This window comes from Lissotriton helveticus, chromosome 11, assembly GCF_964261635.1.
Source record: "Lissotriton helveticus chromosome 11, aLisHel1.1, whole genome shotgun sequence".
Lineage (NCBI taxonomy): Eukaryota > Metazoa > Chordata > Amphibia > Caudata > Salamandridae > Lissotriton > Lissotriton helveticus.
This window is the reverse complement of record NC_136072.1, coordinates 1,053,998,056-1,054,022,436: the sequence shown is the minus strand read 5'-3', so window position 1 is coordinate 1,054,022,436 and position 24,381 is coordinate 1,053,998,056. Positions and strand designations below refer to the sequence as shown.

General features: G+C 45.6%; 1 protein-coding gene across 1 annotated transcript in view; it reads left to right on the top strand.

Annotated features, from left to right (window-relative positions):
• DIABLO (diablo IAP-binding mitochondrial protein) overlaps positions 1-24,381 on the top strand; it is a 200,143-nt gene that overhangs the window by 121,546 nt on the left and 54,216 nt on the right. Inside the window, exon 5 of the mRNA XM_078667559.1 lies at positions 10,665-10,761. Within this exon, the coding sequence (XP_078523685.1) occupies positions 10,665-10,761 (97 nt within the window). The remainder of the gene's footprint in view (positions 1-10,664; positions 10,762-24,381) is intronic.

Here is a 24,381-nt window from a genome sequence, read left to right as displayed (position 1 = left end):
TGATCTGAGGAGGCGCTTGGGAGTGTAGAAGTTGATCCGGTTGTTGAGGTAGCTCGGGCCTTGGTCGTGTAGGGCTTTGTGCGCGTGGGTGAGGAGCCGGAAGGTGATTCTCTTGTTGACCGGGAGCCAGTGCAGGTCTCTCAGGTGTCCGGAGATGTGGCTGCGTCGGGGGATGTCGAGGATGAGTCTCGCCGAGGCGTTCTGGATCCGCTGGAGTCTCTTCTGGAGTTTGGCAGTGGTTCCGGCGTAGAGGGCGTTGCCGTAGTCCAGTCGGCTGGTGACGAGGGCTTGGGTGACCGTCTTCCTCGTCTCGGTGGGGATCCACCGGAAGATCTTACGTAGCATGCGCAGGATGTTGAAGCATGACGAGGAGACGGCGTTGACTTGTCTGGTCATGGAGAGGGAGGAGTCCAGGATGAAGCCCAGGTTGCGTGCGTGGTCTGTCGGTTTGGGTGCGGTGCCCAGGGCGGGGGGCCACCAGGAGTCGTCCCAGGCGGAGGGCGTGGAGCCCAGGATGAGGACCTCCGTCTTGTCTGAGTTCAGTTTCAGGCGGCTGGTCGTCATCCATTCGGCTACGTCTCTCATCCCTTCGTGCAGGTTGGCTCTGGCGGTGGCGGGGTCGTTGGTCAGGGAGAGGATCAGCTGGGTGTCGTCGGCGTAGGAGATGATGTTCAGGTTGTGTTGGCGTGCGATGGCCGCGAGGGGGCTCATGTAGATGTTGAAGAGGGTTGGGCTCAGCGAGGATCCTTGGGGTACGCCGCAGATGACTTTGGTGGCCTCTGACTTGTACGGTGGTAGGCGGACTCTTTGTGTTCTTCCGTCGAGGAAGGAGGTGATCCAGTCCAGTGCCTTCTCCTGGATTCCGATGTTGCTGAGGCGCTGTACTAGGGTGCGGTGGCAGACAGTGTCGAAAGCCGCGGAGAGGTCCAGGAGGATGAGGGCCGCTGTTTCTCCGTTATAAGGGTGAAAGATCATCCTGGGTGCTAGTGGGAAAGGGCAGATAATACCCTTAAGGCGAGTTAGCCTTTTCTCACACTGACTCCAGAATGTATTATGTATAAAGACCAGAATGGTGATCATCACAGGAATATCTAGGACCCCGACTAGGTACGATAGGGATGGGATTCCTTGATGTGAAAAAAGGGGGCAAATTTCAAGGGACTGTCCTGATCATAACCCAGGTAGCCAGGGAGAAGGATTAGGGGACGCTGATCCTGAGTTTGATCCAGGCAATTTATTTTTACGGGTACATTTCTTTATTGACATTTTGAGATAATAAATGCCCCAAAAAAGCACAAGCATGTGGTTGCTGCAGAACCGAGACCAGTGTTGCATAACTCCTCTCCCTAATCATTCACCCCACCAGTTTATCTTCTTGTCCGTATATTACTCGTTTACCCTTTTAGTGTCCCTTTCATTTCATAGAGTGTTTTTCCAAGTTACCAAAGGGGCCAGCCATTTAGTGTGATCCCTACCAGGGCCCACACTTTTTCTCAGATTCCGTGGATAGCCCCTTATTTAGTAGGCCTCTTTTTCTGCATTCATAAAGTGGTCAATCCCTTTGCGCTAGTTTCTACTATAGGTGAGATGGTATCTCCCATCATCTCAAGGTGTCCTTTCTTGCAATGAATAGGCCAAGTGTCCTTGACCGCGATTGCAATCTATGCAGTTCCATTTCCAAAAAAGATCCTCTGGAGTAACTAACTTGGATTGCAGACTCCATGTGCATCCCAAGACCTCATCTAGAACTTGTATGGTCCAGCACGCGCTTATCGGGTACCTTGGTCTTTATACCTATCCAATTTGATATTTTCACCCTCATGTAGCATACCTATATATGACATTTAATTGTAGGAGTGTCAGACTGACTTGTGCCGCCACCTCTCTGAGGTACAATAATGCCTCAAACCAGCCCCCCTTCTCAAGCAGCACTTCCTTTAGTTAAGACTTTCTCCCGCCATACCACAGTGTTTAATGTCAGAGTTTTGTGTATGTTTGCAGGCTGGTGCCTAAGAACGGGTTTGCCTTTTCTTGCAGGTCTCTACCTTTTTCAGAGCTTTGCCATCAGGTTGGGCTCCTATGTCACAGTGGGTTATTTGCAGTCATTTTCCATTTCTGCTGGATGATAAAGTGGACCTCTAACAATGGTTTCCTGCAAATGTACTGCATTAGAAGTTGCTGCTCTTTCTTTTTGGAACCCTTCCATAAACCTCTTGAAGGAAACTGCAGGGTGGTTAGGAGCACAGTGCCACATCTTTAAAATTCATTCATTTACTAACCTCACCCTAGCAGAGAAAACTCAGTACAGATATTTTTGGATCACATACTTTGCATAGAGTATCTTTAACAGCATCCGTAATTCATGTTGTATTCTAGCTTGAGTTTATCAAAATACTCTGGTACAGTAAGACTTCCATCCTAAAAATGCCTATTGAGTCCTTTCCCCGCAACCCTGCAATTCTTGTCACTGGATCACTGTCATTTTCGACTGGTAATTGTGATGCCTAGTAATAGTTTGTGAGATTGGACCGTGATTTTTATTTCCCTGGTCATATGTTGTCTTACTCAATGTCCTGAAAGGACAATGGGGCACCCCTTCTTTCCACAATACCCTTCTCCGCTTTGTTTCCCCTGATCCACTAAAAGTTGTTGGAGAATTTGATTGAGGAATAATTTTCAAGAAGGATGCTTACATCATTCGTAACGGGGCATGCCCTCGAGTGCAACATGTCTTCCCTGAACTTATCTAAGTGTACATCTCCTTTTCTAGTTATAAATTCCTCCTTATTCTTCACTTGCCCAGATATTTAAATTGCTCAAGTCTTTGCAGGAAATTTGCCAGTACCACCCCTTCCCCCGTAGTTGAAATAACACCGATTTTTGTCATCTGACTCTGAAGCCTAAGTGGGTCTGAAATTGCTTTCACATGCAACTATAGGAAAATGCCCCTGTTTCTTGTGGTCACCCCCAATGTTTTTGCTAGGTTTTGTGCTTTTCGTTTTACTCCACACTCTGGAACACCGCTGTTCAGTGCGCAGGGCATGTGCTCTGACCCCTCAGCATGTCAAATTGCTTTACACCTGATTGGCATATTTCACTAATTGTGTACCCAGGGCTTGTAAGTTAAATATCAGTAGTAAACTCCAGCACATAGTGTGCTGCCACTAAAGTGACGTGACAATGCAAAACATGCCTTGATGCCTATCCCTGCAGTCTTGGTAGGTAGTTTAAAACTGCAACTTCGACCTGGCAAAATAAACGCTTTCGCTTTGCCAGGCCTAACCCTTCCTTATTAATACTTATAAGTCACCCCTAAGTTAGTCCGTAATTGCCACAGGTTGCATGGTATTTACAAAGTAGGACAAGTATATTTTATGTTTTACATGTCCTTACAATGGAAAAAAAACTGTCATTTTTCACTGTAGGAGGGCTGGCCATCCAAAGGAAATCACTGGGTTACATTATAAGTTCTAACTCCTTTTAATGCACAACTACAGTTTGGGAGTAGCTACAAAAATAGTTAAAAGACTCGTGTTAATAGTAATTTAAAATGTAACTTAATTGTCAACCAAATTTTATATCATTATTTTGAAAGTGACACTTTTAGCAAGTTGTCATTTTTCTACCTAAGCCAAATGCGCCTTTCTGCCAGCGTGCTTTGTCACCCCAGAGCTAAATAGCTCCTTAGATGAAGTGTTAAGTGGGTTCCGAGGCTGAGACAAAATTCTGTGTGTGTGGAGGTATCCTGTTCCTCTGACAGGGTTACCATTTGGGCAGTGCACAGGAACTTATTTATCTTCAAAGGGACCCGTCTGTCACAATCGGATGTAATTCACACCTGGGCCTGCGATTTCCATTGTCCTGCTAGCGAACTAGGCTCCACTCCCAATAAGAGAGGAGCTACCCTAAGAACTGGTTTTGAATGACCAAAGAGGAGAGGTTGCTCATTTCCCTGGCCACTACTCTGAGTGGACACAGAGAGCTCTGCAAAGAGGAAGAAAGGTTCTTCCATGTTGGTTTTGGGTAGAGAGGGGCACTGTGGGATAGCTTAATGTAAAACGCACAGGAAGTGCTGCAAAAGTGGATACAGTCACCCCAGGGAACATTTATCCTACTGGTTAAGGTGTAGGTTGGAATTTCTCCCACCCACATGCTGGTACTGGGCATACATGTGGCACTCCCATACCCTCTGGCCCTGAGGAAATCCGAATAAGAACTGTACTTGCTGCTGTGACCATTGAGGAAACTTCAAAACTGGACCTACTACAACTTGTACCCAGGTCTGTGTAATGGACATCAAGGGTCAGTTGGCTGACCCCTTGTTAAGCTACAGGGACCCAAATGCTGCAAAGATCCCACTTTCCCGAAGAGCCCAGCTGACCAATTCTAATTGGACCTGCCATGGACCCTGCTGGTGGCTTCTACTGGAGTGAGTCCTGACCCCTACATGGTGCTCCAAAGGTCTTGGGGCCTTTAGATAAGTGTCCGTGTGTACTCTTGCCTAACTGTAAAAGCTGGTACTTGGAAATTTGTTCAAGGATTTTTGCCTCAAGAACTGATAGGTTAGGGCTGGAAAATTAGACGAAGGTGAGTTGCCGATGGGATGAAGAGTCAGGTTGCTCCCTTTTGGGTGTTTTCCTCCGAAGCAAATTAGTTTCAGCGGGACATCGCAGAGAAAATATCTCATCTCGTGGAGCCCTGTTCCGCAACAGCTTGCATCTTTGCCACGCTGGATGAACCCGGGCTCCAAAAGGAAGAAAATTTCACCAGGCGAGGGCACAATAATTATCTGGTCAGCGATAGATCTTCATCTGGTGTGAATTTTGAATTTCTTCCACTGGGAGATTTCACCTTTAAAGTCAACAGCTTCACCGGGACTTCGTCCGACGGCTATTCGGTCTCGTGGAACCCATCTCAGCCACATCCTGCTGCCTTGCCCCGCTGAGGAGATTTGACATCCATTTCTGAGACTAAGTCAGAAAATAAAACTTTCGAATGGGATGAACCTGGTCTCTTTATCCAATCCGCGCTCCAACGCGGTCTGCCTTAAAACATACCCTTGGCCTAGTCCATCCTAACCAATTGGCGCTTTGTGGTTTTTGGCACTAAAATTTAATTCAAGCTTTAAAAATTCATGTGTATGGCTCCCCTTATTGGATTTTTATAATTTTGGTCTGATTTTGTTAATTAAAATACCCTTCATTTTTATTGTGTTGTGTTTTAACTATTTTGGTACTTCAAAATGCTTTGCACATTTTCTTAAGTGAAGTCTGTCTACTCTGTGCCATAGCTACCAGAGTGTGAACTCAGATTTAAATTACTGAAACCTTTACTGGACCCTTTCAAGGGCAGTACCATTATTACTTACGGTGGACTACCATCCACTTGAAATAATAATTAACTGTGGGCAATAAACTCCGCTCCGCTAGCGGAGGTTGCAGAGATTTGCTAACTACGCATTACATTGAAAACACGGAATTCATGCAAAAACTCTGACTCTGACATCTTGCGAAGTTAGCTACTGCACCCTCAACCCTTTGATAAAACAACTTTATCTTTACATGCTAAAAAGCATATAACCATAACCAATTCACAAAAGTGAGCTTTGAAAAATATCAGGCAATGAGAGAGGTGATGATTTTGGGGTCCCCCCTAACCTAGGGGTAGGACCAAGTAGATGCCTTGAACACAAAGAGCATATCATGCTGAACGATTCGGTGGTGGTCCCATCCTCCTAGGACCACCCCAAGCAAAGTTATGGGCAAAAATACAATGCCAACCAAAGGCCAGCAAAGCATTATGGGGCGAGATTCTAGAGTGCAGTGAATATTATAGTATTAGCCCTCAGCTGAGCCAGGAGAGCCGCTGCCTCTTGAGGAATGTTTTTATATTGGATACTATAATATTCACTGCACTCTAGAATCTCGTCCCATAATGCTTTGCACGGCCTTAGGTTGGGATTGTATTTTTGCTCATAACTGTGCTTGGGTGGTCCTATGAGGATGGGCCCACCACCGAATCGTTCAGCATAATGTGCTTTTTGTGTTCAAGGCATCTGTTTGGTTCTCTCCCTAGGTAAGAGAGGACCCCTTTCTCACTGCTTGCTATATTTTAATTTTCACTTTTGTGAGATGACTATATGCTTTTTAGCATGTAAAGATAGTTGCTTGTTGTTTTACCAAAGGTATGTGAGGTTTCTGTTTTATTAATTGGGATGAGACGGAACAGAGTTACGGAGCGGAGCTTTTGTTCAACTCCGCAGAATTCCGCGTAGTGGTACTTCGCCCACCCTTATTAATAATCCACTTTCTCACAGTGACTGAGAAACTGTGTGACTCAAGTACAAGAGGATGTATCTTGCATACAGGGAGATTCTACATTCTTCTCACTCATTCCCATCTGAATCACCTAACAAGGGCCCCTCTGTTCACTCCAGTGCCAAGATAAAACGCAGCAATGATGGGCGACAGCGCTGTCTCATTGCCTCACTGCAGCTTAAAGTATCAGATGTTGCAAAGTGCAGGCTTATCATGGCCATCTTTTGGCGTGTTTTCCCAATCTTTTTGCTGGGGTAAGTCCCTAGTAAAATGCACTGAGTGTGCCAGGGCCTGTAAATCAAATGTGGCTTGTGGGCTTGCAGCACTGATTGTGCCACCCACACAAGCAGCCTTTCAAAGGCTTCTCAGACCTGCCACTGCAGTGTCTGCACTCTGTTGTTACTGCCATGACGACTTGGCAAATGCACCCATTTGCCAAGCCCTAACCTTCCCTTTAATTACATGTGAGTAACCCCTAAGGTAGGGCCAAGGTACCCCTATGGGCAGTGTATGTGAGAGGCAGGATATGTACTGGTGTGGCTAACATGTCTTGATAATGAAATACAGAGTTGTTAGTTTTTCACTATTGAAAGGCTATATGTCCCATAGGATAGAATGGGGAATACTTTGTAATAGCTTACAAGTATATCTTCTGATTGGGACAAGATAGAGAAATGGAGTTTAGTCTGCCTGAACTCAGAATGTAGAAATGCATCTTTTAGTAAAGATGATTGTTATATTCTGTGTTTGAAAATACCACTTTTAGAAAGTAGGTATTTCCTTGCTTAGCCATCCTGTGTGCCTCTGCTGGGTTGTGTATTGACTGTCTGGCTTTTGAGTGACAGAGGCTGGGTATGCGCATTCTCTTCAGGCTGCTACAGGGGGGTCGAGGTGTATCCTGCCTTTCCTGGATGAGTCAGGGTTGGGCTAAATAGACCTGGGCTGCATTTAGAGTAGTGGGAGGAGATTTCCTTGCATTTGCCGTGGACAATGCTGTCTCCACCTCTTGCTGGGAAGCTGGGCCAGAAAGGACCAAACTGGTTAGGACTAAGCACAGACACTTTCTGCCCAAGAGAACAAAGAGAAATGCAGTATAAATATTGGGGCCCAGAACTTTAGAACCCCCTTGGATCAAGGAACCTGCCAAGAAGAAGAGCTGGAAGAACTGCCAGGAGGAGTACTGCCCCTTTGCTGTGTTGCTGCTTTGCTGGGTTGGTCTGCAGTTGCTGCTTCTACCTTGGGCAGTGAAAGGACTGGACTGAACTTTCTTTACTTGTTGATGAGTATCTCCAATGGCTTGAAATAGAGCTTGCCTCCTGTTCATGAAGTCTCAGGGACAGCAAAGTCTTCACTAACTTCTGGGTACCGCCACTGGAACAGTGGGTTTCAATTAACAATGAAGGGGGAAAGCAGCCGACACAGTCACTGACACCACTGTGGGCTCCTGAAGTCACCGCAAAGGGCACTGCCGCACTTCGCACTGCAACCCTGGTCTCACCTACGACGAATGCCGCCGCCACTGAGCAGATGCTTGCACCACGACTCCGCACTGCCTAGCTTCACTCTGCCGCCCTGCTCTCGCCAACGACCACCCACCCATGACAGCACTGTGATTTGGGGGCACTGCTCTTAAGTTACACGACGCACCACCCCATCCCACACCGCAGTCTGGGCCGAACGACGCCAGCTCCCATCAACTTGCACTGTCTCTTGCACCGTGACCTGTCAGCACTGCCCCAAGAACCGCTTCACTCTACACCGCAGCCCTGATCTCACTGACGCCGCTGGACGACCATCACCGAGCCACTGCCTGCACTGAGACTTGAGGGCACCACACACCGCACTGCTACGCTTCACATCAGTTGCCACAACTGACTCTAACCGACACGGTTGGCCAGAACCAAAGGAACTGTTTACGAGTCTGCTGACACTAACACTGATCTGCACCGACATGGTCGGCCGGAACTGTTGGATTCTGTTGTTTTCAGCACTGTGGTAGCACTGGACAGAGCCACCGACTTCAAGGAACTGCATTTTTTGGTCATACTTGCAAAGTGCCTATTTTTGATTACTGTATGTTGGTCTTCTATCGTTTTGGTCTGGTTTGCACAGATAAATATTGGTTATTTTTCTAAAAGTGGTGTGATGTTCTTTTGTAGTATTTTCACTGTATTACTGTTGGTTATGTGCAAATGCTTTACACACTGCTCTAAGATAAGCCTGACTGTTCGTGCCAAGCTACGAAGGGGGTGAGAAGGGGTTATTTTATAAGTGTATCCCCTTATCCTGACTAGAAAGAAGGGTCGCTATTTGGACAAAGGTGCAAACCATTGCGAACTAGAGACCCCCCATTTCTAACCAAGGGTGATCTGGGGTATTTGACTGGATAGCACTGCCCTAGTCATCTAGATATATGGAGATGACTTGTTGGTGTACGTGAGGCCCCTTCTGTAGCATTAACCTGTCTTGCACCAACTAAGAAGATACAGGTACTTGTCCCATATATACACAAATTGGTAGAAGTGTGTTTTTCGTCTGAGGCACTTTTAGGATCCTGTCGACGAGCTGGATGCCAAGAGACCTAGAAGCCTCAGATCCACCACACGAAGACCCAGGTTGAAACATCTGAATCATAACCAGAATGTCCTGGACTCGTCGTAGTTTAGGGAAGGCACAAAACTGCACCATATCCAAGATAGCTTCAAAAAAAGGGATCCTCTGCAAAAGAGTAGGTGTGACTTCAGCATATTGTTAGTAAATCCCAACGATGTCAGGAGGTTCGCCATCGTCTGGAGGTGGTCTACCACTGACCGTGGGGAGACCACCTTAGTAATAGACGTGGGGAAAATTCGAATCCCCAACCGCCTATGGTTTGTTGCCACCACTGAACTCACCTTTGCGAACACTCAAGGGGCACTGGTGAGGCTGAATGAGAGCACATCAAATTGAAAATTTTGCTGGCCCCTCTTGAACTGCAAGTAGCGTCTATAGCTCCGCAAGATGAGTCCATGAAAATAGACGTCCTGGTGGTTCAAGTCCACCATCCAGTCACTTGTATCCAGTGCAGACAGAATGTGGGCCATTGTGAGCATCTTGAATTTGTCCTTCCGCAACAGGGTGATCAGAATGCAAAGAGCAAAACAGGATGTTCGTTTTTTTGGCACGAGGTAATAGCAGGAGTTATAGCCTGGACGCGGCCTCAAGGGTAGAAACAGGTGTATGCCCTCGAATTCTAGCAGGTGTGTGACTTCCGAGACATCTTTTGGTGTTTGGCTTCACTTTACGCTCCCAGGTTGCATTCTGGCTCTTAAGGGGTCACTCTTTGGAGAGCTTGGAGTCGTGAGCCAGACCCAAACACCAGAGGCACACCTCTTGGAGATCTGTCACTGGCATGTGTGTGTAACATTCTCTACAAGGCTTAAACTCTGTAGCCTTAGGAGAGGACATAGTTCCCTTGCACACTGGAAAAAAGTATTTTGGGGGAAAAATGACAAGAAAAAAGTGAGGCACAAGCTCGAGATCAAGGTACAAAGAAAAAGGAACTGACTATGTGCAGGGGTAGCTCTTAAATGCGGCTCCTTCATCATTTCTGTGGTAGAGCAAAGTCAATGCTGATCCACATGGCAATCCTACTGGCACGTGGGAGCACTTCTGTTTAAATATTCCTTATCCAGTCTGGTGTCTAGACCTAGTCTAAAGGTTAGGAATCTGTGGTTAGACGTATGCATGAAAAACATTTTTCCTGAAGTGACCAGTACCAAATGCACCGTGCTGGGGGCCTTTGTGGGTGTAAGTGCTGTCATTGAGATCCTTAGAGGTGACTCAGAGTGGAGGCTCTAGAAACCCTAATCGTTTTGGACCTCCAGAGCTACCCTAATCGTTTTGGACCTCCAGAGCTATCAGTATAGAGGTAAAGATGCTCAATTTCGATGGACTAGTAGAACTACCAGGGAGTTGCGCTCAGCTTAATTTAGTGACTTTGACGTTAACCCTAACAAGTAAGTATTAATTATTCCTTGAGGTGAGCAACTGCTCACCCCACCTTCTTAAAGTTATGCGCTGATGTTTCAGTCCTTTTTCTCAAATCAGCACTAATTATGTAATTAAAGCCAAAAAATGTCACCGTAATTTGTTTGTAGATAATGTGAAACATGTAAATTTCTAAACCAGTTCCTGCTTCCAACTATACATTTTCTAATGTGTTTGGCTGAAGTTGAATTGTAGAATTCTGGCTGAAGTTTGACAGAAATTTGTTAGATTCCCTACTTAATGTTGCCGTGGCTCGTGTGAACGGCCTTAGTAATTGATCTTTATTTGAGTGATTTATCCGCTTGCATGCAACTACAGGTGACTAAGAGGCAGCAAGAATATCTGAAACTTGAACGCAACTGGATGACTGCTGTAAAACTTTCAGAGCTGGCAGCCGAGGCTGCATACCAAGCAGGTAACTGAGATATAGCTTTTACAATAGTACTGGTGCACTAAACTGTTAATGCAATTATCTTGTTCCGGCTTATTAAGAACATTTCATAGATGTGGATGTCACTATTGCTGATGTGTAATTTTTAGAGTTGATATGCCTTGTTCCTTAACATAGGGAGTTGGTTTGGTCTGAGTGGCAATTTTAAATGTCTGTTTTACCAGTGACTAGCAATTGCTCCTATGCAAGTATACATGCGTGTCATTCACTTGTAACTGAAATTTGAATATAGTGGTCTGGGATGCTGACCTTATCCACTGATCTGTTGTCCTGCCCCATAAATTGCACATTTAACTAAAATAGTAGAGCCTTGGGTTTGCTTCATTGCATTTGAAGTGCAGTGCTTTACATTTCGATTAACAAATGTAGAATGTTAACTTCTTTAAATTCTAACCGGAAAGCTGGCTATTTCATTTTTAGGTCTCGCCTGAACCAGCACATGCACTGCTCTGGCGAGACATTAAGTGAGTGGGCTTTAAAAATCCGACCACACGCTTTTGCTTGTGGCCTAAAGCTTACGGTTACGCGCACATCCGCCATCCGGCTTCCTATCTCTTCCTCATTAAGCGCGTCGCTCGCGGGCACCCTTAAATGCTTGTTTTATTGCCTTTCTTTATGTGACGGAGATCCATGCATTTGGCAGAACATTTCTGGGGCCGTACTGTATGAAATACACCAGGTGGCGCCAACGTGTTTTACAGAGCACCATACAGCATTTTGTTCTGCGTTAAAGAAGACGCCATAGGAGCGGCTACTAAGCAAGTTATGCACATAATATATATTTTTGAAGGGATGTTTTGTTGCCATTGTATTTTCAATATAATCTCAGAATCCTCTTTAATATATATTTTTAATTGGAAAATGTATTCGCGGAAATCAAATTATACAGACATTAAGGTTCACTCTCTCGCAAACGCTCGCAGTCACCCTTACAGTGCGCGCACAATCCCAGAGCAGACTGCGCGCGCACTCCCTAATTGTTGTAAACACATGGCGGTCGCGCTTTCACTTTTGCGACCCCGCTCACGCTGCCCACCAGTGTGAGCTTCCCTGCCTGCCACTGGTGCAGGCTTCGAAAGGAGACTTCTCGCTGAGAGGACAATTTAAACTCCAGGCACGTTCAGTCCTTGGCCCCTCTGCTGACACTGCAGACAGGGGTGAGTGACAGTCTTGTTTTTCGGTTCCACGTTTGCAAAGCTGCTTGAAAGACAGAGCGAGAGCGCACCGGCACAGCTCTTCCTTTCCATGAGGGAAAGAACCCCTCTTCTATAGGCATTCTGCTCTGCTTCCCTGTCACCTCTTTCTGCATGTTGAAATAGCAGCCGCTTTACCGCTTACAGCATCCTGCTTTGACGGATGTGCTTGTCTCTCATTCAATTTCTCTTCCCTCCCTAGGTCTACCTCCCCGGGCCTCATTTCTATTCTGTGTCCTACCTCACGGTTACATACTTTTCCCACGCTTCTCTGCGCCCTTCTTTCCCACCACTGCCCCGCTGATCCTTTTCTCAGCTCCGGGGGTGCTCCCCTTCTGACTCGCCTTACTAGCTTCTACCCTAGTACCGCCCTTCCCCCTCCGGCTTGGTTTCTTCTCTGCCACCCGTCCCCCCTTCCTCTGTACCAGGCCATGTCCTGCAGCAGCCGGTGCTGGTGGCAGGCAACTGGCCTGGTTGCAGATGGCCTGCCTGGTGGCCTGCAAAGACGCGCTGCTGGAAGACGTGCATGTGGAGCGTCGCTCCGTGCCTGACGTCTGCCCCCGCAAAGTCGCTGTCGGCAACTTTGTGCGTTACCACTACCACGACACCTTCCCGGACGGCAGCAAGTTCGACTCCAGGTGAGGAGGGGAGGCGGACAGGCTTGTAAAATGACTTGTCACCAGGCACCTGGATGTCACAAAACTAATCTCACATGTGGCTATTTCACATGCTTTCCAGTCAGCCCAGGTCTCCTAAAGCCTTGCTAGTCTAACAATTTCCATGATGCTGGAAATGCCTCTAATCGACCTAGATGTGATTCAGTTAATCTAGTATACAGCCCTGAAATGAATAAGTATTTACAATCTGACTTTCTGAACTGCATCACAGTGCAAGGGTAAGGACTCAATTAGACGTGTAAATCTTTCCCACATAATCATCCCAGCTATAGGTAGAAGCTTTTAAAACCAACAGGACTTCAACACTGATGCTAGCGCTGTGACATACCATGCCCCCCCTTATTTTTCTGCCCCCTTCTCATCACCTCACACTCATGCGCTTCTTGGCTGTAGTGGGTCCTCAGATATTCATTCATTGATTACAAGCTCGCGGCAAACTAAATAGAACGTTGAAAAAACTTGTTCTGACACTTAAGGACAAACCAGATGCTCTGGAATTCATTAAAATCTTATAACACATCTTGCCAAGCAGACTGTCCGCTCCATGGACACCTAATGAAAACTCACTTTTACACACCCCACCCAACAGCCAGACTCCTAGGACCTCTTTTGCAATCTCTCCCATCATTTTTCCGTATTAAAATGAACTAGTTTGATCATTTTAGGTGCTCACAGGAGTACAACTCGAGCTTTCATTTTGCATATTTATTGTTTTAGTATCTTTCTAGGAGTCTTTCTGTTTGCTTGCTCGAACACAAAGAGAGACTTCTTTTGGTCTTCCTCCCTTGCACACAATCCCTACCTGCCCAATAGACCATTTCAAGAATTTCTCTTCATCAGGTAAAGCCTCGAATTCAAAAACGCTTTACACCTTTCTTCTTCCAGCTTCAGTTGTATATTGCCTCATATAATCTCAGTGCACTGCTTGCATCACAAAAAAAAACAAGCATTGGTATAGCCAATAGGTCTCGCCTTTGGGACCTTAAAAGTGTTTAGTTATCCAGCACAATATCCTTGGTGCAACAACATCAAGTGTTGCATGACTAAACACTTATAAGGTCCCAAAGGTGAGACCTATTGGCTATGCTAATGCTTGTTTCAGCTTTGGGGCCTACTTCTTGCGTTTTGCGTTTTGGCTGCAAGTTTCAGACTGGTTTAGGTGGACGGTTCAATCATAGACTTGTTTCCTTTAGTTATTTCTGAGATTTGCTGTGTTCAAATATTTGATGCCAGCTGAGTGTATTATTTTCTCACCCTCTGTGAATTGGGGCAGGTGGTGTTGCCCTTTTTGAAGTTTAGCTGTGTCTTTATGGTTCTTTTTAGAGTTGATTGCTGCTTTTCTGACCTTAATACTGCACGTTCTGCTTAGCAGGAAGCATTATTCCAAAGATGTGGCCTGGGGTGCAATGAATGCACCGAAACACTTGCTTTGCAGTGTAAAGAGGCATAACATATATAGTCAATAGCTCTCTAAACGTGTATATCTGTTTACAATTAACAACTTAGGTGCCCTAATCTATGTCTACACGTTCTGCTTTGAAATACCTGCAATCCTCACTACTGATGGAAGCATTTTCACTTAGGTAAATGATTTCTTCCTCTGCTTGGTACCTATTTATTAATCAAACCTCTTCGTTAAAAAAAAAAAACATTTACATAACAAGTGTTGAAACACTGCCTGGAGAGGTTCTGGAAAAAACACAGGGTGGTGAAACCTGGAGTCACAGAGAGAAAAAAGACACTTTCAGAGTAGGAGGAAGCGAACTGTTTATCACGCGGCAAAGCGTTGCGACTAACCCTGCACAGCTAAAATTTAGAAATGGGAGTAATCTCTCCTACTTCAGCAAGTAACCGGAATATTTTTCTTTTTCTCTCCTTAGAGGCGATGCAATCTCAAGTCTGTCAAACCTGAATTGGCAGTTCCCGCTTTAATGTCGACAATCCTACCCCCCATTGAAGCAACTCCTCTAGCCTTTGGTAGCGGACATAGTCTCTTTCTGATGTCCGCTCTAATGCACTGACCAGGTCAGAGGTCCAACAACTGCTTAATCTGAGGCCTTCAGATAAATTTATATTAACAATGGGAGCTGTGGTCGGACCAACACAGGAGTAGCTTAAACCTTCCACCCACCCCAGAGGGAACCAATTGCAGTTTGTCGGTATGTCAGCAGATGATTGGTGGGAAAAACTGAATACTGTGTGAATCAATATGAGCAGATGCTTCAGTGCTGACTTGAAATAAGCATGGTATCAATTTGGGGCTATCAGATAATACCACTGACTTCCTCTTTGGTCCCCCTGGCTCTGACCATTCTACCCCTGGTCTTGTGTGCCAGGTGACGAGGATCCTGTGAGCCTTCTGAAGTCCCATGTCCTTGCCCCTCCCTCAGCCCCAAATCAAAGCCTGAGGAGTATATCAGGGAGAGATTAGGGGGGCAACTCTCCGATGTCTTTGGGGGATCAAAGGATTTGTCATGTCACTTCCACTACTCCTTTTCACTTTGGCGAATCGAAGCTGATGGAGGGAAGTAGGTTATCTAATGCAGCAGCAGGTTCTCAGTCTGTGGTGTGTGGAAATCAAACACAGCACTTTAATGTGATCATGTGATAAGGAACACATGGATGTCACACACACTTCAGTACTGTCCATCAGTCAGAATACCGAAACAGACGGCGCGGCCAGTGCAGTGTGTCTCCTCACTCACTCTCTTTGATTGCTTGCGGATACTGAGAAAAAGGTTTGAATACATCTCTCTCTCTCTCACTTCTGTAGTGCATGTGTGCTGCTTAGATTTTTGCCACAGAGTTAGCTTAATTCCATATATAATATTGCCGTGAGGCTTCCGTCCTGTGTCCGTGCACTCTGTCCATGCCACAAAAGCACGACTGACCAAGAGATCACATGAGTACATCTCTCTCACTTCTGTGGCAAAAATCTAAGCAGCACACACGCACTACAGAGTTAGCTTAATTCCATATATAATATTGCCGTGAGGCTTCAGTCCCGTGTCCGTGCACTCTGACCATGCCACAAAAGCACGACTGACCAAGAGATTACATAAGAAATTTCAATTGGGTACATGAATAAGTGTCTCAGATACTCAGGGATACCTATCTCACTCACGACAGTGGGTTCCTCAAGCCAGGTGAGAAGAACCATATAGAGATTTATAAAGTGGTATCGGGAACTCCACCCCCTGTCCCTCATATATCTCATGCACAGAACTAATTCACAGATAAAGAGCAGACCCACAACAGCGTGAATGAGTAAAACATGTTGTGCCCCTTGTACGTCTACTTGGAGCATGGAACGTGGCTTCTTTTACACCCGATTTAAAGGGCTTTCTTTACAGAAACTACTGCTTCCAAGAGCGTAGGCAGAACCCACCACTGCCGGCTGTACTCCATGAAGCACTTGAGTGACACCATCCCTTCTGCATCCCATCCTTTCCGACCCTTCGTGTCTTGGGCATCACTAAGAGGAAACGTCACGTGTCCTGAAATGCACTTTCTTTAAATATGCAAACGTGGGTGATAGTTGGAGCCTACATAGTCCTCGACTGGCAGATCCGTGCAGAGTTGTTCTTTAAGCATGTTTTGCTGGCCAGAACTATAAGTAATTGTTGCACTTAGTATGTCTTGCACTTCACACGTGACAACGAAAATGAGTGCACGTCTTGTGTCAACAGTCATGTACAGCAATTTATACGTCTTTCCACCTGAACAGCAATCCGAGCAATTGCGGGGATGTGCACATCAACTGGGAGCCTTAAAAACGCCTCCCTGCCACTTCCGAGGATGTCTCCACTCTCAATAATGGAAACTTTCCCATAGCCTCTAAACTGTGGTTCAATTTGACTCTTAAAGCTGCTAAGCATGATTGCAAGATTTTGGAGCGTGCTTGGCGCAGGAGTGGTTACTGCCCCATAACCAAGAGGAAGCTCAGAGCAATGCAAAAAATGTACTACGATGCCATTGCCGTAGCTAAAGGGCAATTCTTTGCAGCTCGCAGTGATTCTGCCAGAAACAACGCTAAATAAATCTTTGCCATAGTGCAGAGTTTTACACCACCGCGGGCTCAAGCGAGTGTGACCCCATCTTCTCTCGCCTGGTGTAACACGCTCTCATGCTGTTTCAGAGATAAAATGCAGGCCATCCAGGCTACATTTCCTTCTGGTAATGGTTGCTGCGAGTGGCCTTTGGCTTTGAAACCTGCCGCTTACACCTGCTCTTTGTCAGCATTTAGAGCAGTCGACCCCCTGGAATCTCTTAAAATCCTCAGGGAGCTCAAGTCCGGTTCCCCTTCTGCCCGGCCAGGCTTTTGGCAGCAGTGGCAGAGAGTGTACATATAGAGATGAACTGTATCGTCAATCTGTCTCTTCAGACAGCGGCTGTTCCTCAGGGGTGGAAGCAGGTGAAGATCTTGCCACTTCTTAAAAAAACGTCTCTGGATCCACTTAATCCAGGGAACTACCGACCCATCTCCCTCCTTCCGGCTATTGCCATGGTCTGCGAGAAGGTGGTCAATAAACAACTTACAGAATATATGGAGACTGAGGCACTTCTGCACCCAGCTCAATCAGGGTTTCGAGCCTCTCACAGCATTAAGACTGTTTTAGTAGAGGTGGCGGAGGCTATCCGGGAGTGCCTCGACTCCGGCGGGAGGGCAGCACTAATTTTGCTGGACCTCTCGGCGGCGTTCGACACGGTCCCACATGCTCTTCTCTTGGCCTGTCTAGCAGAGATTTGTATATCGGGAGCTGTTTGGGGTTGGCTTAGGTCTTTCCTGGAGGAGCGGGTTTAATAGATTTGGCTCCCTCCTTTCTCTTCCTCCCCTCAGCTGGTTACCATTGGAGTCCCTCAGGGCTCTTCCCTTAGCCCTCTCCTCTTTAACATTTATGTTACGCCGTAGATATATCGGGCAGAGGAGCTTGGGGCTAAGGTGATGGCCTATGCGGAAGATACTCAGTTGCTGTTTACCTGGGACAAATCATCAGATTCCGTTGCAGCGGCGCAACAGTGCCTAGTTTCCATCTTTAAATGGCTGGCGGATGCACAGCTCAAGTGCAATGAACAAAAATCTGAGATTTTGCTCTATGGTAAGTTTCCTGCTGACTTCCGAGAGCAGCTGTGGCCACCTGACTCTCCTGCCCCTCTCCTCGGGACACCCCGCTGAAAACCTGGGAGTGTGGTTCGATGAGTGTCTTTCTTTCACAACACACATTAAGAATCTGGCCGGATGCTGTTTCGACCTTCTTAAGACTCTGAGGAATTTCTTTCCACTCCCGCAAGCAGCAAGAGAAACTGTCACGTGTGCTTTAATTTTGTCACGCTTAGACTACGCCAATGCCCTCTATGCTGGCGCCCCAGGCTACCTGTTTAAAAAGCTCCAGAATACGGTGGCCAGACGGTTATTGGGCATTTTGGCGAGGAATAGTGTGGCTCTTCAATTGCACTCTCTTCATTGGCTGCCTGTGGCAGACAGGGTCAAGTTCAAATCTCTGGTTTTGGCCCACTGTGCTCTCCATGGTTATGACCCCCTTTATCTTCAGAGGCGCTTCTCCTTTTACTTTCCTTCGCGTGCTCTCCGATCTATGTCCCTTCGCTTTGCTCGGGTTCCGCGCTTTAAGCTTCAGAGGCTGGGTGGTAGCTCTCTTGTGGTGAAGGCAAGTGTAGCCTGGACTGCCATCCCCTTGCTTTGCGGTCCATCCAGGACCCAGATGTGTTAAAAGGAAACTTAAGACTCACTTCTTTGCTTGATAGCTTCTCCTTGTACCCCTCTGGCTTCGCGGGCTGGGTGGTAGCTCTCTTGTGGTGAAGGCAAGTGTAGCCTGGACTGCCATCCCCCTTGCTTTGCGGTCCATCAAGGGCCCAGCTGTGTTAAAAAGGAAACTTAAGACTCACTTCTTTGCTTGATAGCTTCTCCTTGTACCCCTCTGGCTTCGCGCCGGGACACTCACGAGTATCCGAGAGCGCTACAAATGGATAGAACATAACATAGCGCTGTGTAGTGCATGAGCGCATTCTCACAGTGCCTTAACCAGGGCTGCTTCCCAGCTCAGTGGTAAGTCATTCATCGAGCTGAAGCTTCAGATAGGAATCAACCATGCTGTAAGCCTGTGCCATGCATGAGGTTCTATAAATGTCACCAGCAACTTGTTTAACTCACAGCCATCTTCATGACAAACATTAACTATCACGTGAACAGAAACTGTTCAGTTAAGAACTCACAGATCTGCCTCTGCAGAACCATTGTCACGAACATTCGTGCAGTATTCTGCGCTGTTTTGGACGGTGGCAGAGCTGTCATCTAAACTACACTTGACCTTTGCCGTCAGTGTCAATAAGGGCCTCTGCTTCTGTGTCTCACTCTGGTGCCCCATGCTTAATCTGGAAGATTCTGCACTGTGCGGGTAGAATGTTTAACTAGAATTAAAATCCTTCAGTCAATGCCCCTTCTCCCACTCAAGGAGCGGGCATGAATAGCCCTGACACAGCAGGCTATAATGCTACGATATGGCACGTTCAAGGGGAAGCCCTTTAACAACTGACAATCAATTGGCAGTGGGCTCAGGGGCTGTAATCCTGCCCTTCTCTGCATCATGGGCCTGAGCCTCAGTCGAGTGAGCATGTGGGACGGAAGTGACGATCTGCACCAATATCGACCTACTCCAAGGTAAAAAAAAAAAAAAAAAAAGCGCACACCTCGCGCTGAAAGTAAAAAAAGCAAATTTGACGAGGAGGAGGCAGCAGGGTGAAGGGAGATAGGAGGGCGCCTGTGCCTGTTTCTCTTGCAGGAGCGAGCAGGAACCATCTGTTAATTACAAACAGATGGTTTCAAAGCTCACTTCCGCAAGGGAATCGCCAAACGTGCACGCGTTTGCTACTAGCCCTTAACACATTCCCATACCTACCTCACCAAACCCACCAACACCACCCCCAGTAGCCACCTGATTCACTACAAGATTCTGAAGCAGGCAACATGTCCCCCCATTCAACCATCATAAAGGAGGATAACAAAAAAGCAGATGAGACATCCTGGGGATGCTTGTGACATAGCCACATGAGGATACAGACCTAGACCTTTAACCTACATGTCCATCACCACCACATAATGCTTCTGCCTATCATTATCTAATAGCCAGAGCTGCAGCTTTTCATAACGTGGCTTTACATAGAGACCCTATAGAAGTTGATTTCCTTTTTGAAACACTATCCACTGTTCAAAGGGGGTCACAATATTTACCATACCTTAAAGGAATGCTTTGACATGTTTAAGGACCCTGTAAAGACATGTATCATAACACCACAAGTGGACAAAAATATAAGACTGCACCACCTGATCCCATATACATCAGGGGACAATTAACATCAGACTCACTGGAAGTGGCTAATGGATGCAAAAAAGCAAACTCTCAAACAGCTGGACACGCACCTCCCCCAGAAATAGTCAAAATGAATTGACGCTTCAGGTAAAAGGATAACAGCACAATCTGCTAATCAATGGCATATAGCCAACAATCAAGCTCCTTTAGCTTGTTAAGACAGGGCCCATTGGGATGAAATAGAGGGGCTCCTCCAACATATCCCAGGAGAGTACAAGAAAAGGGATTCTGAAATTGTTAATGAGGGGAAACTAATCACCAATAACTCAAAATGTGTGGCTAAATCAACGGGGGCCTTACAAACTCCCACGTATCAGGGGTCCTTTCATAGGCCCAATTTCAAACACGGTGCAAGACCTGCCTTCACTGACACCACAGGGTCTTCCTATAAAAATCAGGGACAATTCTCCACTGGTAAAACCTTTTACAAGGAACCCTACAGAAGAAATAATTTCAAAGGCCGTGGTTGCGGAAATAATGGCCGGACCGGAAATACAAACACCAAACAATGACTTTCTTACCATTCCCCCGACAACTTAACACCTGTCGGGGATGCCATCAGAATTTTTTACTGACATGGAAAAACATCACAACACATCAGTGGGTGTTGGATATTATCCAACATGTTTTTTTGTTACAATAATATTGGTGACTTGGGGAAGTGGTGCACACACCAGTATGGTCTCCAGTTGTCCAAACTAAAGAAACACATTTACATAGGGTGCTTAAGGAGCAGGTAGAGCCACCAAGTCTTCCTCAATTGGAAAGTAGGCCAAAGTCTTTTCCTCACACTTTACGTTTGAACTCCAAGCACTCCAAAGTCAAAGTCAGGTCTGCATCATACGTAGATTTCCAATGTCATTTATTCAGACATTATATTTCATATTCTTAATTTTAGTTCCTAGGTACAAGATTCTTAACAAAATAGCTTCATGCCAACACGGGTTTCGTCCGTTTCTATAGGACAGGACTTCATCAGAGCTTTATCATCACAAGTATTAACAGAAATAGTAGGATGTCATAATTCCAATCAGGACTGTTCATATGGCACACCACGATTTAAAATTCCATCCACTTGTTATATAACAGTGAAAATGAGGTAACAGACATCCGAAATGAGTTGGTCGAGTACTCCTACCACGCAGGAATCCTGCCGTTATCCAACATAGTTATTGTCTGGAGCTTATCAGAACGCCACAAAAAATTACTTTTCACAAAAAAAAAACTATCCACACAGCACCAATCTCTCCTCCAACAGGAGATATTAGCTCTATTACTCAAGGGGGCTATAGAACCAGTCCAAAAACCATATCACGGAACAGGGGTATATTCATTATATTTCTTCATTCCCCAAAAAGACATCTCACTTCGACCCATTCTTGACCTCAGACCACTCAATCATTATATCCAATCAGAACACTTTCACATGGGCACTCTCCAGGAAGTGATTCCACTGTTTCAAAAAGGCGAGTACAAGGCCGCTTGAGACCTAAAAGATGCCGATTTCCACATACTCGTACATCCCTGACACCAGAAATATGCATGGTTTGTCTTCCAAAGATACATTATCAATTCAAGTTTTCTCCCTTTGGTGTCACTACCGCACCATGGGTATTCACAAAATGTTTAGCAGTAGTGGTGGCACATCTCCGCAGGCAAAACTTACAAGTGTTTCCTTATTTGGAGGAATTGGCTCATAAAAGCAAACCACTCCCAACTTTGCAAACGGCTTACACAACAAATGCTCACCCTGTTACATCAAATACGGTTTACCATCAATCTGCAAAAATCGCACCTTCAAATATGGCCAATATAGCCATATTTAAGAGCTATACTCTACGTTCCCCTGGGACTAGCATACCCAAATTCAGACAGGATACCAAACATTGAGTCACTAATCCAATACATTCAACCTGGGACCCAAGTCACATGCAAAATACTCATGCAACTTGTAGTCATGATGGCCTCCTGCATATCAATAGTTCCACATGCCTGATTACACATCTCACAGCAGATACATCCCTGACTGGTTGGGGAACTCACCTGTAGACTAACAATTCACGGGTGTGGGACTCAAAACACTAAAGTCTCCATATCAATTACCTAGAGCTACAAGCTGTTCACCTAGCATGGAAAGCGTTCCTACCTCACCAAATTTTCCTAATCCAGATGGACAATATGACAACAATATACTATTTACAGAAATGGGGGGGGGGGCGCACTCTCTGCAATTATTCCGCTTAGCCAAAATCATTTGTCGCTTAGCAATACATCACAACATTCTTATTCTGGCAGAACCTGTACCCGGGACAAGCAATCAAGTTGCCGACCTGCTCAGCAGAACGCAGCAACAAATCTCCGAATGGGAACTTCACCCCAAAGTTCTCCTGCCATACTTTAAAAAAATGGGGATTTCCACAAATGATCTATTTGCAACCCTAAAGAACGCAAAATGCCTAAACTTTGCATTCAGGTTCCCACACCCCCTATCCAAAGTGTATGGATGAACTAGTCCGGATAATTGTCTACGCTTTTCCACCTCTCCCACTATATCCATTAGTGGTCCGAAAGCTCCGACAGACCTCCCTCACCATAGTTCTCAGAGCTCCAACATGGGCTTGTCAACCATGCTTTACCACATTACTGGAACTCTCCCTAGTTACACACCAGAAGCTTCCCTTAACCCAGACCTTCTCCCACAGATCCTCGGCAGAATAAGACATCCCATACCCAGGGAGATTGCAATATGACCCTGAAAGTCATAGAATTTGGGTACTTAAATGTATCACAGCAATGTATGGATATTTTTAAACAAGCTTGTAGGCCTACAGCCACTCAAAGCCATGCTGCTAAATGAAAACGATATGTTCTATACTGTCAGCATCAAAAGGTTAACACTTTACATACACAAATACAAACAAGTATTTCGTATTTGTTCCATCTTCAAACTTCAGGTCTAGCCTATACTTCAATATGCTTCCTCCCATTGCAGCCTACTTACAACAAAGGCAATATTTATCTCAGTTCAGAATACCTGTTATTAAGGAATTTATAGAAGGACTTGTAAGAGTCATTACACCTGCACCAGTATGGAACCTTAATATTGTACTAACTAGGCTAATGGGGTCTCAATTTGAGCCACTACATTCATGCCAAATCCAATTATTTGTCTTGGAAAGTTGCTTTGCTAGTAGCTGTCACTTTACTTCACTTAGACGTGTTCGTGAGCTCCAGGCATTATTAACCTTAGAAGAACCATTTTTCTAGCTACATAGGGACAAAATAGTTCCTAGAGCAAATCCAAAGTTTCTCCATAAAGTAGTTTCACCTTTTCACATTAATCAATCAATAGAGTTTCCTGTATTCTTTCCAGAACCTGACTCTGCTACAGAAAAAGATTTACATATATTGGATGTGAAATGAGCTGTGATGTCCTACATTGATAGACCAAAAACTTTTAGAAAGACTAAGCAATTATTTATTGCTTTTTCACCTCCCCACACTGGAAATGCTATTTCAAAAAGTGGAATTTCAAGATGGATAGTAAAATATATCCAAACTTGCTATGCTAAAGCTAAAAGATGTTTACCTGTTAGCCCTAAAGCTCACTCAACTCATAAAATAAAGGGCTTATATGGCATTTTTAGTCAATATTCCCATGGCTGACATTTGAAAAACAGCAACATGGTCCACACCACACACTTTCACAAAACATTATTGTGTGGATGTACTAGCACATCAACATACCATAGTTGGCCAAGCAGTACTACGGAATCTTCCCAACAACTGCAACTCCAACAGGCTAGCCACCGCTTCAAGAGAGGGACTGCTTTACAGTTGATGCACAGCATGTGTATCTACAGTATACATGCCTTGAACGGATGTTACTTACCCTGTAAGCATCTGTTCTTGCCATGTAGTGCTGTAGACTCACATGCACCCTCCCTCCTGCTCGGAAGTCAGTGCAGGTCACAGTTAATTTACATTAATTCACATTACTTGCATGGACATCACATTGCTAGTACTTACTACAACTCAATTCTCACCCACCTATGGCAAACCAGTTGAACAATGGAGTCAAAGCCCATGCACAGTATCACCAATAAGGGGAGACACACAACCTCATGACTTCAACAACTTCTTGAAGAAAAACAACTTGTAATCATCCGAGCCCGACCCTATATGGCGGATTTAGGTACAGCATGTGAATCTACAGCATGACATGCCAAGAACAGATGCTTACAGGGTAAGTAACGTAATCCATTCCCCATGTAATTCGTGGTGAGAACTCAAGCAATTCTGTAACGGGGGTAATGTTAGCACTTTACA